The 19,009-nt window shown below is 36.3% G+C and overlaps 1 protein-coding gene across 4 annotated transcripts in view; it reads right to left on the reverse strand.

Moving 5' to 3' along the window:
- Positions 1–2,001: 2,001 nt before the first annotated feature.
- The window catches only part of Mitf (transcription factor Mitf), a 46,756-nt gene continuing 29,748 nt past the window's right edge, over positions 2,002–19,009 (reverse strand). For all 4 annotated transcript variants that reach the window (XM_065492982.1, XM_065492981.1, XM_065492980.1 and 1 more), the window contains 6 exons: positions 9,752–9,838; positions 8,397–8,622; positions 6,351–6,426; positions 6,127–6,292; positions 5,860–6,012; positions 2,002–3,982 (listed from right to left, as the gene is read on the reverse strand). In XM_065492982.1, coding sequence (XP_065349054.1) covers positions 3,800–3,982; positions 5,860–6,012; positions 6,127–6,292; positions 6,351–6,426; positions 8,397–8,622; positions 9,752–9,838 — 891 coding nt within the window. In that variant the 3' untranslated portion in view covers positions 2,002–3,799. The remainder of the gene's footprint in view (positions 3,983–5,859; positions 6,013–6,126; positions 6,293–6,350; positions 6,427–8,396; positions 8,623–9,751; positions 9,839–19,009) is intronic.

The following is a 19,009-nucleotide window of genomic DNA, read 5'->3' on the forward strand; positions in this document are numbered from 1 at the left end:
TGAATAATGCCTTTGTGATTAAAATTTCAAGTGAGGCCTATTTTAAGTAATAATAAAAGGTCTTGTTTAGCAACTTCAAATGTGCAAAAATAAAAAATAAACCTATCATCAAGTCGGAATAGAGATTATAGTAAAATTATTGCAAGATTATTTAATATTTCTATGACGATTAGAAAAAAATTAGCTTCATAAAAATTTCAAAGCAGTACAATAACATCGTTTCAATGACACAATGGTCACAATCAGAGAGACGTGTTGTTTTAGCATTACTCATTACATTAATTTTTTAACTCTGGTGATCAAGACCTCTTTAACTTCTATTGATAAGGAGTTAAATAGTTTTAATCCATCACTTGAATCATTATATCTCTTGCTATTTTTATTATTCAAAATCAAATACATTTAAAAATAATAATTCAGAATTTTTGGTCACAGAACAGAGCTGGGCAATTAGTTCTTCGGCGTGTAAAACTTTCTAACCAATTAAACGCACTTTGTTGGTCGAGGGTGTTTCCTTCCCCGCACGGAAGAGCACCAGAGGAGTAAGAAAAGCAGCTTGTTTCCTCTGGTGCCGTTGAGGAGAAAGGAACAAGCCTCGCCTGGCCTGGCTTGGCCACCCAACCGTCCGACTCCTGCGGTTGAACAAGTATTCAGTCATGTTTGACGTGCACCCGAAAAATGAGCCCAAAGTTTGGCTAAAAGTGCGGTTCGCAGGGGCATGGAGCTCGGGTGTCGCCCCCGCCGTTGCTTGTCGACGAATACAAATGTACGCGCGTGCAGCTGCGGTAATTTAATGGAATGTAACACCATTGCAGGAGTCATGGCTTCCTTTCCTCTGCTTCTTCATGTTCTGACTTGCAAAACTTGCGGGGGCGCGAGGGATGAAAAGTTTTGGGGGCGGCGCAGACCAAGTCCTCAGAGATGACAAGGGTCGAGACACACGCGGTGGTCTGAAATGTTCAAACTGTATGAATATAATTTTCCAGTGCAAACATTCCGAATTTGCTGTGGTGTAGCTCTCGCAAAAGGTGGTTTTGTTAAATGATAAATTTACCTTTCGGAGATATTAAGAGACAATAAGGAGACAGAGTTCACCACTTGATTAGCATGCATACTTTGGTGCCAATTTTCTCGTATATTTATTCCGATGGTATACTGAGAAAATTTGAGTTTTTTCCAATTTTTTAAGTAAAAATAATTTTTATCGACTTTTCTGTTCAGATTTTCTTAACAATTAATCGAATATAAGCTAAATTCTTTAAAACCTAAAATGCCTAACAATGTGAGACTTATGTGCATTTTTAGCCTATTGATTTGGAAGCTTTAAATCTCTAACTCAAAATTTAAACAAAAAATATGTCCTAAAAATACTATAAAAGGGATTGATTTGTATTAAGTGGTTTTATATATTTTGCCTGCTATATGATTTGATAATAATTTAGTCAAGTCTTGATATCATTGTCGGGTGGAGTGAAATAAAATATTGTTCAGAAAATTTGGACAATATTAATATGTACAAAGTGGCTTGCCTCCCAAAAAGTAGTACTAAAAAAGTTTTTTCAGATTATAACTGTAATAATTTTAAATAGTTTAAAAATTACCAAATAATTTCATTTGACTCTTGGTATCCTTCGCTAGGATAATAGTTGTCCTGTTCTTTGCTTTCCGAATAGCTAAAATTATTTACACCTCGTAAGTAGAGTGACTGCTGCACTTAAAATCTAGCTTTAAAAATCAGAATTAAGACCTAGCATAAATATACAATCCATTAAGAAGAAAGTAACCAACCTCATTACTCAGTCAAGAACTGGTTGGCAATGGAATATCCAGTTCGTAAGAGTAAAAAGCGCAACTTCCCTGCCTTGTAAGATACCTGTCAGTAAGCATTATGTGCGGCAGAGTTTAATTGATTTGTGCAGGCCAGGAGATTAATGTCATTTGTGATTAAGCACATCTGTGAGTGAAGCCAAATTCATAAGTAGGAGAGAGAAAAGTCAACAGTTAAGTAATATAGATCAATTTTTGTGTATTTATTTCAGCAAAAATATTACACGTGTTATTTTGATCGCAAGCCAATATTGCAGTTCAGTGAATACTCAGTTCAGAGGCAATTCAACATCTACTTGCTAGAGTGTCTCTGCAAAACAATCAAAATAGGTCACAAACAAAACAGTTTCCTCAGTTGACAAATCAAAGGGATGACGATTTTGTTACATGAGTTCACACTAAGGCACATTTAGCTGGATTTTATTTCCTCCCTTTTCCTTTCTAATTGAATTCGTGAGTCTCGTCCCTGGGAAAATACCAGTATTTTTTAATCGCACACATGTCATTTGCACCATATCGATGGAATGGTCAATTCATGCAATGCAAAAAGAAGTCAATCGCTTTCAAGGTGAAGGTTTTCTTAGGCTGACTAGAAAAGGCACACGATTTAAGTTTTGACAGAGAAATTTTACCAACAGCTTAAGAGAGAGGAAACTTCTGACTTACATTGTACTGACCGCCATGTGCCTATTTTTAAAATATCTGTACACGCGCTGAATGGAATTCTGCAACAGCAGTTCACAAACAAATGACTGCTGAAAATGGAAGCACCTTGAAGTCTTGTCAAATTGACCACATTCCATTTTTATCACTCTTTCTCTCTCACACACACACACACACACACACACACACACACACACACGCGCGCGCGCGCGCGCGCAAACTTAACCTAGATTTGCTAACTAATTCTTAATAGGGCTGTGAATTTCTGAGGTTTTTTTTTCTTCAAAATAAATTACTGTTTTTGAAAGGTAAAAAAACTTGTTTTAAACCAATTTTCATGTTTTTTCGGGTTCTTGAGGTTTTCCATTGCGGTCATATTTATAATTGGCTTTTTACCAGAAAAAGCTGCTATTTTCGTTTTTTTTTTCATTTGAGGAATAATTTTTTAAAGAAATTTCTGTGACAGTTAATTATCTTAAATTGACTTTTTGTCCAGGCCTTCATTTAGAAAAATTGAAAAAAATCCCACACCAAATTGCTTAATTTGAAATTTTATGAAACCACTCTCCAAATATGTATAATCTCCTAAGAATATTTTGAAAAGCATCTTTGATTTTTATATTTTTAAAATGAATTATATTGTGACAGTATCAGATACTTTTTTAATTATATTTCTTCTGTTATTGGTTGCAAGGGCTGTAATTACTTATTTCCGAAAGGATAATAAAGGAAGCTTATATGGTTAGTTATAATATAACTCACAATCAGTTATTCATTGTATCATGGCGTTAACTATCTCGATTTTGAAATTAAATCGAAATTTTACTACTAAAAATATTATTTCTGACTTAAAACAGACCAAAAACAATTTTATGAGTTGGAAAATCTCAACTAATATGCCAACCTCTTGGAGCACAAGGGACTTAATTCCAGCGATAGAACCAATCAATAACTCGGGCATATAACTTTTTTGTATGTTTTGATTTCACAGCCCTACTAATTTAAAAAAAGTTTCATTTTAAAAAAATTGAACAAATAAATCTGGAGAATATGGGATTACAAACAACAGTACAGTTTTCTTACGGCTGTTAATAAACTCTGTAATTATATCAATATATACCAGTACTATCAAATTAACTGCTAAACAAAATACAATTATTTACTGTTTCATAACATGACCGTGACGCTCTCTCACTTGTGTGAATGTGTGTGGGTGTAATTATTGAGCTAAAACGTATTCACTGGGCGGTCTCTGAACAAGGCGATCTATTGGCACTTGAAGACGCAACTGGCTGTCTTTCTCCCTATCCTAAACCATCATGTCAATGTCTTCGATGAGACTGTGCACTGGACTCGCCACGTTTGGAGAAGACAACATTGGGTCCCCGTTCACTAGGTTCACTGGGGTCACTGCGTGCAAATCGTCCTCCATCAAGTCCTCCATGTGCGACGAGACACTTAAGGTTGCTGCCTCTGTCACCACGTCTGGCATCTGAAAGTTTTTGAAAAATACACAAATTACAATCTGAAATTTAAATATTAGCTTAAAACCTAAATTTTTTTTGCTCTTTTTATCCCTGTCCGAGGACCGGAGGACCGGGAAGGGCGCGCACTGCACTAGCACGAATGCTGAAACCCGGTCCCAATAACACCGCGAACGGATAACATGGGCGCACCAGGCCGCACAGGGACCCAGCCCACTCAAGGGCCACTTGCCTCCGCACCGAGGACTGCATTGAAACGCTAGACATGCGTCCCGTGAAGCCAAATAACGCATGCTGGAAAGGTGCAAACCAGCAAGTAGCGAGTTGGCGCCGGTGCGCCTCCCAGCCCGTTGAGAAATTTGAGCATTTCGAGTCACTAAACTAACCACATTTTGCCATCTGTGACACTGGGTAGCCAGTATTAGATCCCCCAACTGCTCAAATACCTCACATTGCTTTGACACTCCTGAGAGTGCCTTAACAATGCGAGTTTTTCTCTGGTTGACGCATTTATTTTTGAGAAAATCAGCCCTTGAGTTTTTGTGCTTTTAATTGTTTGTTTATTGGAAATTGGGATTTGAATTGAGATTTACAGGCTCAAAATTTAAAAAAAATTGGCACTGTTAACTGTAGCAAGTGCAGGTTAAATTCTTTTTCACGAAATTTCTGAACAGATTTGTACTTCAATTTCACATATGTAATAAAATATCTTGGATTATTATTCTTGTCATGCATATACCACATTTTTAAATTAACAAAAATTGTTTTAAATTTTTGGCACAAAATGCACCTTAAATTTTAGATTCGTGGGTTTGATTTTGTGAGACATTTTACGGCAAACAAATTTAATCTTAATTTTTATTTCACAATTTGAAAATTTACAAAGCAATATTTGAAATAAGACGATATTTGCTGATACTGTCAGTAAGTCAAACCAGAATTGTCTCGTTTGACGACTCAAAATTATTGAAATATGTATTTAATTAATTAAATGTGGTAGAACAATCGTGCCCAGAATGAAAATGGTTTACTGTTTTTTGTTCTTTGCTTTCAAGAATTTCTAAAGTGATAAGAGGATTAGGAAAATCCGTCAACAATGCACGAAATTCAGTCCACTTATCTCTTTTTGGGGAAAATAGCACACAGTTTTCATAGGTATTAATTTTGAATCCATATTTTTATTGCCAAGCAGTAAAAGTTCTGCTGCGATCAATATATAGATTTGTTAGGTGAGCCTTTTAACAACCTTGTTTAGTAGACAAAGACATCAAAGGTTAAACCTAGCGTTCCTGATTTATGTCTTCCCTGTTGAAACCTGAATGTTATTATTTGTCGTTTGATATTGTATTTATTTCTAGGCTCATTGTTGTTGGCTACTCGCAGACAATTCATTGTATGCAAAGCGTAGCAATAATCAAGGCCGTCAGTTAGCATACTGATGCGTTTCGCGGGGATAGTGACAAGCTGCTTGATGCAGTGTTGACGTTTCAACTATTATTAACAATAGATTAAATTTAATTAAATTTAAGTCTATAAATTGCCATTAATATTTTTGATGCCTATTTTGTACACAGTTTGTCAAGCTCTCCAAGTTATTGTTTGTGCCAGAGCAAAAACACAAATTCAGGTAGCATTTCCTTTACTTGCAACACGTCATCTATTTTTTCATGGACTTTGCTCACAACATCCCACTGCGCATCCACTCTGGATTGTTTTGTAAACATCTCTACAAGTATTGTGCAAATTATCTCGAGAAACGTTGACCTCAATGAAGGCCACCTTAAGGAAAAAAATAATAATAATCCATATTTATGGGCAATGCTTGCCAAATGCCTCAAACGTCATTATTTCATTCAGATTCCCAGTTTCTTTTAGTTGAAAGTACCTGGATTTGTTGCGGCACAACATTGCTGAGTGAGATTAGACTTGTGCCATCTTCGGCTTTGATGTAACCTGATGACATGTTCATTGGTGGAAGGGGCTCCGAGGCTTGCCAATCTGCTATCAGTCCGTGCGTCTTGGCTTGCAGCTCCAGCTCCTGGCAAATCATTTTGCAATTTTAGCTTCAGCAGGTAAGCAATAAATTTATATTTTTCTGTGTACGTGTATGGCTTGTTAATGCAACAATGAAATTTGGATTAAATGTTTTTACCCTTATTCGGATCAAAAGCCTTTTGTTCATTTGCTCCGTCTTTTTGCTAAACTCCTCGATTTGCTTGAGTCTTTCGTTTTCCTGCTTGAGACACTTAATGAAGTCCACGGATGACTTCAGGATGGTCCCCTTGTTGGGTCTCGCGTCTCTGATCACTTCAAAGTACCTGATACAGTACAATCTATTAATAATTTATGTGGATAGAAAAGCGGATTATCACTCACGGGTCATTATTTTTTGGCAGAAGGGTGCCGAGCTCTTTGATCCTGTCGTTTATGTTGAAACGACGACGCCTCTCGACTGTAATTTAGAATGCCCTTTTTTTATAAGTCATGTGAATCCAAAGCTATAAAAAACGACACGCAAAAAATGCTCAAAGTGGCCGCTATAGGCAGCGAAAATGTAAATTATGCCTCATTAAAATACTCAACCATTTATATACGCATTAATAATTGAATTCAGAGGGCCAGTGCGTGTGTGGCTTCATGCTAATTTACAATTTAAGGCTAAAGCAACGCTTGCGCATTTGCCTAATTACCCTAAAGAGACAATAAACCACTCCATGATTGCACCACGATATTTCTTCTTTAAACATCTTCACCGGCTTTAAATAAAAATTCTAATCTGATGAGGGGATACAAGCTAAAAAAGGAGCACGTTTTTATTTCGCTTCTATCTAATTGTGATTTGGTTTAGGCATTTTCGGCTGCCCTTCGTCGCAACGTAAATTAACATATATTGGCGTATAAAGTGACATAAAAATGCGAAAATAGGCATCATGAGCATGGTTTTTAAGGCCCATGAAAAATATGGCTGATTGTCGCAATTTTTCAAGTCTAAAAAATATAAATTCTCAGTAGGGACGCTAAATGTGCTGCTCATTTAAAAATGATCTTGATATGGTGAGTTTCACGCATGAAAAAAACGCGGGCCAAAATGAAGCAATTTGTCATGGGCTCTTAGTGCGGCGTGAAACGCCACAGGTGCAGGTGCCAATTAAAAAGCAAATTTATTCGGCACACGCGCCACACATCGCTAAGACCCATCTTGGAGCGTGTGTGCGTGCATGTAGCAGGAATATAAATAATAATTCGCAAGTCGTAAAACTGACACGTTCTATAGGGAGGGACTATGTAGACTGGCTCGGGAGATAGGACGAGAGAAATTTAAATCCTTACTCGGTTTGACAGGTGCGTCTATAAAAATCAATTTGCTCAAGGCCAAATAATCGTAATAGGAAAATGTCACCACTAGAAGTTAAAGAGGATTACGCCCACTTAGGATACATGACTAGCTGCGGGACATCAACTTCAAACATTCTCTGTCGCGAGTCCTCGTCATAAAAAAACGGGATATGTGCGTGTGATATCGATTTAATATTACTTTTCAAATTATAAATTATTCTACAGTGGTATCTGATTTATTCCAGTGTTTTATACTATTTAGATGACAGCTGGTGACATCTTTACGAATAATTACATATTTACTCAAAAAATAACGTGTAAAGGTTGAAGGCAATTTTGGAATTTTAGGCTAGAGTAAAAGGTTTATCCAATTGTTAGTTTAAACAATTTGTTCTACAAATTGCAGTAATAAAAAAGGACCTTGCCAGTTAAAATTCCAATTTTCTTCGAAATTTACTGCGCTTGACCAATTTACTTAGCAGATTTTGACTCCTCTTATCAAAACCTATCGAATGCGGTTGATGAAAGTCTTTGTGAATTAAAATAAGATAACAAGTATAGGGAGACAGTTCTCGCCATTATTTCAAAAGCATGTCAACTTTGCAGCCATTGTTCTAAATAGTTTTCAGTGCTAACCAGGTCAATTTTTGGCTTTAACTGAATGCCCTGAATCCTTCGATGTGCATTGGCATCAGGAATTTTCCAGGGTTCAGCAGTATGAATCTTCTTTAACCAAAATTAGTTAAGGCCAAAATTGACCGTAAATTTTTAATTTTAAAAATAAGGAAAAAATTCTAGACTGACTGATTTTTTTTTTTAATTTTGCAGTCTTAATTGGATGCATTCCTTTGCAGATAATTTCTAATTTTAGCTTTATTGGCTACATTATCTTCATTATAACAATACATACAATATTGTATTGTTTTTTTTTTAATTTCTGTTTGTGGCATTGTTTTTATTTTTATCCAACTCCAGAATAAAGCAAGAAGCGTTGATTTGAAGGTGAGGGAAATCAACTGGATTAAGAGGGAGAGAAAACGAGGCACTGTGCCGGGGGGCCGCATCATTATATTCTAAAAGACTCACTCATGTTGTGGTTGTCTTTCTTCTGCCTATCGCGAATAATCGCGTGCACCTCGTTGTCGCTCAGCTGACTGCCCTCCACTTTGATTTGTGGTAAGTCCGGAGGACACGACGACGAGGAGGAGGTCGCCGCCGCTCCAGTCGCCGCCGCCGTGTTGAACACCTCGTTGAACGGGTGGAATTGGCCGTATAGACCAGCATTGCCGCCACCCAGAGCCTCTGCCAGAGCCTGCGAAAAAAACACGCACGCCGACGGTGAAAAAAGTGCGGTTTTCTTTCCTCCAGCGAACAGAAGGAAAAATACGTGTGCTGACATTATTCAGTTTGTCAAGTTTTGCTCGCGATGACAGCTCTGGAAACTTTATCTTTCAACTAGACAGTGAAAAAGTGGCTTCGATATATATCATTATCGGTTTAGCTTTTTTATATATCACACCCCAGCTCCATTTTTGTGGCTATTTGAATCTAATTTTCTCTTATAGGTGAACGCAGGGGGAATAGAAAGCAAATAAGTGTAATACACTCCCAAGATAAAAAAATTCTTTTTGAGCCCTACCTAGAGCATGCTTGATTTTTCCTGGGTTCAAAAAAAGTAATGCCTTTTCTAACGTTTCTACAATTTAAATCAATTTTTAAGTTTCATAAATTAATATATTTTTAGACTAAAGTGCATATTAAACCCTTTTTAAAGCATGTTTAGGGAACGAATTTTTGAAATTTCTTTTGAAAAAATCGTTTCATTTGGTATCAAAGACAATTTACATTGATTTTACTTCAACTATACCTATTTTCTATTTGAAAAATGTAGCTCTTTTTACGTAATTTAAATAAAAAAAAAATGGAAAAATCCCGAAAAGAAGCTGACTTAGAAAATTAATTGAAATTATATTTGACTAAATATAAGGACTGGTTTCCACTCGTTCCATTTGTGTGATTCGATGTAAGAAAACACATGTATTTTTATACAAAATAATTAATTTTAGATAGAAAATAACTTCTCTGAATTAAAAAAATCTTTCTCTTACCATGAAAATACGTTCTAAAAATATTTGTTAAACATAGACCAAAAGAACGTTTTCATAAAAAAATGTCATACATAGGGACAAATACTCAAGAATTTCATGCCGAACACCACGTAATTGTCCCAGAATAAAACGGCTTGGAAACCAACTTAACTGGACTTCAATACTCTACATGGCGATCTAAAAATAGTTGCCTTTTTTAATAGAATGACTGTCTATAATACAAAGCCTTAAAAAAGTATGGTTCAATAGGCTTTCTATAGTTTAAACTATTGAACAATCTCCTTTATTTGTTTTTAAGCGTGTCTATTTATATTACAACACGCGGTCATTTACCTGTGGGTCGATTTCATTTTTCAGTTGATTGTCCGAAGGCAAGGAAGCTTCGCCGAGTGACAGCCAGTCGTCCATTAACTCTTCACCCTGGAACGAAAACAAGTTGACATATAAGTGTATTGAATTAATCCGGCGTGAAGTGCGCTCTTTACTGCGCGGCTGAGCATAATATATTTAATGTATTTGCATCACAAAGGTTGTTTTCCTTCGCAAGGAAAGTGTGTAACTCGGCAAGTATAGTAGCAGTCTTAAGTTTCACGACGCGCGGTGGAAAGAACTCGACGAAAGCGCGGAAAAATTATCCTACGCAAGTTTGTAATATCCTTTACAAAGTATCAACGATTTCTTGACAGCAGCTGAGCAGCTCTTTACTTTTCCAGGCTTAAGATCCAGTTTCCACGCACATTATTCACAGACCCAAGCAACGGTGTTAATATGCAAAATTATTCACATTTCTATTGAATTTTTATTACTAAAATCTAAGCTTTCTGGTCAATTACATTCCTCGGACGAGTTTGTTGGCAACGGTATGTAAATCATCAGAGGCAATATATTTCCCGGTAAATTGCAAAAAGCGACAGCAGTGATTATGGAGCAACCAGCCGTTCCGAGTAACACGTATTTAATTCGCGTTTCCAATGAAAGAAAACTAGCACAGAGTATAACAAGTGATGCGAGGAGAAGCCGTTTCGCCACTCACGCATGTGTCACTCTTTTAATAATGAGTCGAGTTTGCATAATAACAACCGATGCGTTGTATTAAGGCATCTGCGAGCTGCCTCCTAATTGTGTATTTTACACTCGTTTTTTTAACGAGCAGCGCACTGACACTTGTTCCATAGTAATCACTGGCACATGGAGCGTGTCGGATAGCGATTGCTGCCATTAATTAGCTGCCAAAGAAGTCGCCTGTCGCCAATTTTACAATCCCTATTGCTCATGGTGTTTTTAATACACTAAAATCTTTATCACAAATGTTGCCAAATATCAAATTAAATAACTAATATTTGTTGTGTTTATTGATGGTTAAAAAGGGATCGCAAATTTCATAATTAAATATTTTTTTCGTATTTTTTTTTATAAATGGATCACTATAAAAACAAGAATGGTTTCTTTGAAACTGGAAAATAAAACTTCGAAATACATAGCGGCCGGCTTTTTAGTTTTTTTTGTTTGTGTGGGCTTATTTGACTATATATAGCGTGGAAAATTTTCAATTTGACGAATTTAGCGATCTACGGATTTTGAAGAAAATCACCAAAAATTTCCAAGTCGATATAAGTCTTCAGTTAATTCTAAATTTAAATGAAATTTGGTTAGTAAGCAATGTTTGATAAGAAAATTCGATTGGTTTCATCTTTTGAGAAATTTAAAATATTTATCGGTAATAGTCTCGATTAGTCAGGAACACCAGAGGAAGAGCGATCGTCACCTTTTAATTTTTTACAGTAGGTATTTTATTAATCACCATAAGAGTCACCTTGATAAAAGAGACACAACACGATTTTCAAATTTTTGATATTCCGAAAAAGTCTTAAATTTTCCCAAAAGAATTTTGCCTAGATAGGCTGTGCTACCTTTTTTAATGGTTAACCATATATAGAGCAAATAAAAATTTAACATTTTTATTAAGCTGAAGAAATATCCTATTTTAACATTTTTGACCAAAAGGTTCTTTAAGTATTTTTATTTCAAAAATAAATTATTCAAAAATTATGATTTAGTATATTTGACAGCAAAACTGACCAAATTAATTGAGCTACAAGACCTAGCAGTCAACTCAGAAAGTTTGAAAACATGATTTCAAACTATCAATGAGCTATTTGTAATTTTCCCAGAAACAGAAAAAAATTAAAGGAATATTTTCCGGGAAAAAAATGGAACATCATCAAGTAGAGGAGTAGAGTCCATAATATCATTGTAATTATGTGCAATAGTGGCTTCAAAATTCGATTTTAATCGATTTTATTCTAATGCGAAATCCACAAAGGAGCACCATATCTCGCAAGTATTCCGATTCCGCCAAATCACAATTTTCCTACGGTGATATATGTGTATGCATCTTAATTCATACGAACAGGATGGCAATTATATCGCCAAAAACTAATATGTAAATAGTATCCAAAATGTTTGTAAGAATCGTTGAAAAGCTGGTTCATTTGGTGGCAATAGAAAAATATATATTTGTAGCCGTTTAACAGCAAAAACAGGTAGGCAAATCCAAACTCTTGTCTAGTTATAAAAGTTCTCACGCTTTGGGAATTTAACGAAGGCACGCGACTCAACCACTTTATTCTGTGCCGGCGCAACTTGCCGATTTTCACGTCAATTCACTGGTTTTTATAAGAAGCAGCGAATGACACCCATTTACATAAATTTCATAGCACTTTTCACGTCTTTAGAGAAAAATGTCTGGGAGGAGTTACCGTATAATTAGACGGCACTGGCAGGTGTGTCCAGCTAAGTGCTTGTTTCTCCTCTCAAAGCCTGTTTTTACCAAAAGCTTAGGGCACTAATCAGGTTAAAAATGCGCCTCCCACCTTTGATTCTCAACCACTAAAACCTTCATGGAGATTAAAGCATTTTTGCCTCTTAAAATGTTATATAACACATTGCGAGAGAAATTCACGTGAATTATATCATTATACCGAAGGCAAAATGTTTAAGTATTTTTATAACTTTATCTTATTTTGAAATAAATTTAATTTTTAAAAATAATTGACGTAGGCAATACTGTTAATTTTTTTAGAAAGGTAGACGCAAAGCAAGCATGATTATCACACGGTGAGGACTGAGGACGTCTCCCTACTTAGATTTTTTTTTATTTCACAACAAAGAGGTTCTCCAAAAAGTGCCAAACCTTGTTGGATAGATCTCAGCAAGAGGAATTGAATTCTGCCAAGAAAATATGTACAAGCGCCGAAAAATTTGGAGGAAATTGGCGAAATTTTAGTAAGGTCCTCTTTTGATTAATGCATAAAGAAGAATAAACTGTCAAAAACAATAATTTAATAACCCACTGCGCTTATTGTAGGAAACAATTATAATAATTTTCACTTGTTGCCTTCTGACAAAATCCACTTAAAAAAAATTGGGGCTGAGAGTCACGTTTACGCAAAAACTGACCTGCAGACGAAATAAAAGTAACTGTGGTCCAGAGAAAATAAACTGTGTGTGGTAGCCGTCGCTCAAGTACATTCCAAACCCGTTCTCGGCCGTTCTCCCTTTTTTATTGGATCGACAATCAGAGACAAAAAGTGTTGATTTCTTGCACATGCTTTTATATTCTGTCTCCTTCGATAGCGGCGAGAATTGCGTGTGTCTGTGTATCCAGCACATGGCTGGAGTAAATTCAGCTTTGAATTAATTAAATGTGTTATTGATAAGGCGCGGCTGATTCATGCGTGGTGCGCGTCAGCAAATTGCCGAGACCGTAAAACACGCATGCGAGCGAGCAGGGGCACAAAAATATAGAGATGTACATGCGTAAGAAAAGAGAGCGCGCTTCAATTGGATAATGGCGGCGGCAATTGGCCGGGGCCTTCATTGGTGCAGGTCAAAAACAATCGAGCCGCGGGTCAAGTGATGTGAGGCATAATTATGCACATGCGTATCGGCTAATCGAATTACACGCGCGAAGGGCAAAAAACTCGATCCACGGTTGGGAAAGCTTATTAGCCAGATAATTAATTGGACACTGGGCCAATAAAGTTGCTAAAATACGCGACACTTTGATGTTCCCGATTAGAGAATAAAATATGCCGCCGAAATTTCAGCGAATTAAGTTTTAGTTAAGTGCTGGTGAATCTGATTATTTTTCTCTGTCTTTCGTTAAATTAACAACAGGGGCATAATATATACAGGTAGGGCTGACAAAAAACTGGTATGCATCTTGGTTTGTATTAAAAAAATGTTGATTAACCAGTTTCGAGCTAAGAAATGCAGCCGCTTTGGTTTCAAAATCAAAAGTAAATATTGTATGCTGACTTATGTTTCATTTGAAAAAAAATGTCTGTAATCCGGACAATCAATATATTTTTTGCTAAAATCCTTGTAGAATCAGTGAAAGGGTTCAGGTCATATGCTTTCAGGTGATCAAATTCAATCGTCTCTAAATCAATTTTAATCCATTTCGATTTGGACATGAAAATGGCTCGTATATATAGGCCATATTGAAAATGTGCGATATGTAAATTTAAAAGGAAATTTAATTTTCTTGTTTAACAAAACTTAAAATGATCAACAATATCAAAACATATGTTGAACTGGAAAGTATAAAAAAAATTGAGAACGCTATTAATGGCTTCATGTTGATTAAAAAATGGAAGTGTTATGTTTCCCCTGGATTTTTGTTGGAGGTAAATTTAATGTTTAGTACCAATTATAATAATGTACTTTTCCTTTTGTTTTGTCAGAAATTTATATGGAAAGCCAATGGAGAGTTTATGTCAAACGTCCGCCCTCTTGTGAAACCTCTTTTCAAAGACAATTACCGCTTACATTAGCAATATTAATTAAATTATTTTCTAAAAAATTAAATTTAGTCCTGCACCAGAGTCAACTCTTGTGTGTGTAAATATATATTGTCATTGCATTGAAGTGTGTATGGCTTGGGTCAACGCCACCATGCATAAATAAAGCATTAACAGATTGCAGCGATAAAGATATTCATGCACTGCTTTGACATTTATCAGAGGTGGCCTTTTTACTGCCAGTATAATCCGCTCATCATCCTCAGATTACCTTAATCGCACCGAGATTTTTTCTATCGAGCAGAAACGGTCAATGTAAAAAGGTCACCACAAACTTGTACCCCTGAATAATTAAAAACACATTCGTGGATATTTTAGAACAAAAAAAATAAAATGCATTTTAAAAAATCACAACTTGCGTTTTTTTATTTTAAATTTTAAAATAATTGATAGGATTGATTCAAGAATTCGTCCCTGAAAGAGGTGTTCGGATTCGGAAACTTCTCTTTTGAAATCTAATTATATCCAAGTGTGTGTATGTTGAGACTAAATTTTGCTAACTTGAGCTGTCCCGTATCCTTAAAATATTTTAAATTTGAACAGATTCTTTTTTTCAATCAAATCAGGAAATGCGTCAACATTTCCACTAGTTTAAAACACATGATCCAGTTAAGGACAATCATTACTACAGTGCCATAAAATCCCAGACCTGAACAACAACAGAAAACGTTGGTGGAAATGGTTTAAATTTTGTATATTTCCAGCATAAGTAAAAAATAACAAGTAGCAAATTTACAAGTCATAGTTTCTTCAACAATTGGTCGATGAGTTCAAGGTCAATGCTTTAGTTACAGCTTAATTTTACTTAAAAAAAATAATTGTACAGACGTGATTTTTTTGTGGTTGTGGGTCTATTTAGAAACAAGCACATAATGAAATTTCGCAATGGCCACGACACCTGCCTGTCACGCATATTGAAACGATTAAGTTGCTTATCTCGACGAAAACTGCAAGCGGTGCAACAAGCAAACAGCATTAAAATAGTCTAAATTTGTGAGGCGCCGTGTCGTCACTGGACGGAAAAAAAACACGAAAAAAAAGAACGGTCGAAATTTTTGCTACCTGTAAAACCTCATGATCGCAAGTTGAGTCCCAAAAACGTTTGGATAAAGTAATATATATTTTATTATTATTTAAGGAGCGAGATTTGAATATGTAGCAGATGTATTTAACTGTTTGAAGAATATAATAAATTATCCGATCTTACAACTAATGAAATCGTAATCTCATGGACTATTTTTACACCTCAATCAAATGCTATTAAATATTAATCGATTAAGCCACGCTCGTTGATTAATTCAACCAGCCAAAATTATCATTTTAAAAGAGGAGAGGCCTGTGCCAGGGTCCTACCTTGCAGGGCATGCTCAGCAGCGTCGGCGACATCAGAGGACACGCATGTCCGGCGTCCCGTTCCGAGAGCGAGCGAGTCGTGCCGCTGCCGTGGTCGTCGGTGCACTGCCGGCGCGGCCCCTCCGGCCCCACTCCCGCCCCCTCGCGGCCCCTATGCATGCGTCTCGGTACTCGCGGTCCCCTCGGCCATCGGTCGGCCGGTCGGATTAGCTGCCTGCTTGTTCATTATCAAGAGCAGCACCGACGAAAAAGAAAAAGTGGGTGAAAAACGCCCACTGTACTTTGTTTGCTTCGACTGTCAAGAGTGCAGGCTGAAACTCGAGATGCCCCCGAGAGGGTGGATGGAAGTGAACGCAATGCCAAAGCCTGTCAAGTGTGAATCCAGAATTATTCGGCCGCACACTTGCACGGATGTGGCAGGAATTAGCTGGAATGGGGGAACCATTCTACCAAAATTCCCCAAAATATCAGTGGATTTGACCAGCTCATTTTTTTAAATATGAGTGTTTGATTACCGTAAATTCTAGAATTCATAAAATTTTCGAGATAGTTTTAAAAGCGTATATGATGAAAATAAATAATAGTGAGCATCATGGTGGAATTTTTCAATAAAGAAATTGTAAACTGTAGTGCAAATTTAAAACATTTTTAAATAATTAACGATGGAAAAATGTTTTGACTGAAACATTTACGATTTTTTTATTAAAAAATGTTTAGAGTTTGCAGTTTTCTTAAATTAAATATCTCATTTTATTTATTTATTAAGTCGAGACAGTTTAATCCCGTCTTAAATTAATTTTGAGATTGAGTTAATTAAATGCAAAAACAGTAAATGAGAAAAAAATCAAGTGTAACGAAAATTTGGGCAAAGACATTAGAATATTTTCATCGGAAAAGCAGTAATAATTACAATTATTGTTGTTTTTAGAAGTATAGCTGGTTTCAAGAAAAATAGTTTACTGACTAAAATTGCTTTAATTTCATGATTCGACCATGCTCATTTTAATTCCATCTTTCTTCGTAAAACGAAACGCGTAGCCTTACAAAATTTCTATATTTTAAAAAGTTTGCCATTGCAAAAAAGATCCCCTTAAAAAATTTTCCAAACTTAAATGGCCGGTATATCCAACCATCCATTTTAGCGAGCATAGAAAGATAAATGAAGGTTTTATTTAACAACAATCGTCAAGATTCTGGCATAGCATAAACTTTTTTTAGCGACTCTAAAGCTGAGCGAGCAGTGGACAAATCCCTATTAACCAGCGGTGCTGCGGAGAGCAAACGTTCGGTCGTTAATTGCATCGTTAAAACTTTGTGCCTGATCAATAAATTAGATTATTGGCACTTAAATCTCATATTCAGCGTTTCCTTGGCCATCGAGATAAAAGACTTGCGCTTGTTTACGGCGTTTTTCACCTGAGCGAATGTCAAGACAACGTGACAAAACTTTTAACACTCAAAACAAATACACAGTCTGACCAGATATTTACCAAAATTATTGCCACCAATTTCGAGCGCATCTTATTTATCTGGTTTCGAGGTCTCCTTTACTTTGCACGCAGCTCGTAAAAGGCCAATCGTACAACGCAGCAACACGTAGACGAAATTTTAAATGATCCACAAATGATACTTCGCATTTGAAAACCTATGTAACATTTCTTTTATGAATTTTTCTTAGGGTTCAAGAAAAATTTTATCTGTGATTCAAACGGTGAAAAACAGGATTGGTTAAAAATTGACTTCACATAATATCCCGGTTGGAATTAACTGAGACCAGGAATGCAAATGGCCATAACATTTTTCTCTAGTGTTAACGTAATTAAAGAGATAATAAATAGGTTTTTATATTACTATTTTATCTTTCCGATGCACTGTAAAGGAAAATTTGTAGAACATAATATTTACTCCACCAGCAAACTGTTTGATCAATATCTTTTATTTGTTGAGATTTAAATCAATTCGTTTGGCCAGTTCAAGCTGGCAGAGGGCGGATTATTAAATGAGTTTGCCAAAAAGCTTATCACGAAGTGGGACGATCCGCGGCCGGCCTCTGACAGCAGAGGTCATCGTGCGTGAAAACGCGGCGATGACCCAAATCAGACGTTCCGAGAGCAATCTGCTGGGAAAGTGACCGACGAAGGAGACTTATATATTTTTACCCGCAATGGTAGCAAGCAGTTTTTCTTGAAAACGAGCCGGCATGGCTGCGGTTTTTCGATCTTATGCAAATAGTGCAGCATCCGAGCGACAGACAAGCCACGACCGCAAGCTGCTAAGCGAAGGAAATGCACTCGGGTCGCAAAAATGCAGACGCCGATCGTGAAAATTAGTCGGGTGTAATCGCCGCCGGGCATCGCGACGGCGTGTTCGCAGTGTCCGGTTTCGTTTCGCGGACTGATGAGTCCAGGCATCCGACCTGCACCGCGATCGCTTTCCATTATCCGTGAGTACAATAATGCATACTCACGTTACATACCGATCGCACGAAAGGGGCAGACGCGTCTCGCGGCCTTGGATCCAATCAAAATGAATGGGCGCGCGCAGACAGTTAATATTTACTCTTGTTTTTAAACGAGGTGCGCACACCGACCCAACGAACGAATGATAATAAAATATACAGTACGCTGTGCGCTCGATACCTATAGGCAGGAAAACTCAAACATGCCACTTGTCGAGACAAATCAGGATCAACATCACACAGAAGACAAAATTTAAAAAAAACACCACCTGAAGCATTTTTAATAATTATTCTGTTTTCCGACTGACCAAATTTTTCGGAAAATAAAATAAACTATAAAGAACATTGTGGCTAATATGTTAAAAATGGAAATTCCTTCAACTTTCAGAATATGTTTATGTTTAGGATTTTCTTCAATACAAACCATTTTACTGTTCAATTGAATAGTTATTTCCATTATTTCATCTCTTCACTCTTGTGCCAAAGAATAATGGCTTGCATAAGGTATAAATCACATGTTGTCAGATTTAGCCGTTTTTAGTCTTTATAGTGACGATCTCAAATTCTGACTGAAAGCGAAAAATATGTGAAGTATGAGAGAAGTCCGCATGTCAAACCAAAAACTCCAAAAAGAAGACCAAATCCTGTTTATTTTTTATTCTATATTTAGATTTCTATATTAAATTTTAGTCAGCTTTTACCGTTTAATTTACTGGCCAAATTCAGTCATTGATGAAAATATCACTTTGCGCACCTGTTTTTGATTAAAAATTAAGTGGCGCTGTTTCTGTGATCTTCCCACTCAAAAATACAAGGTTCATGAATGGCCTAAGTGAGAATGACAGATACTTTTCTCCATACAAATGGTACAACTTTTTATAAGCGTCATTTAAAAATTATACATTTAAATTAAGT

The sequence above is a fragment of the Cloeon dipterum genome, chromosome X, assembly GCF_949628265.1.
Source record: "Cloeon dipterum chromosome X, ieCloDipt1.1, whole genome shotgun sequence".
NCBI classification, from domain to species: domain Eukaryota; kingdom Metazoa; phylum Arthropoda; class Insecta; order Ephemeroptera; family Baetidae; genus Cloeon; species Cloeon dipterum.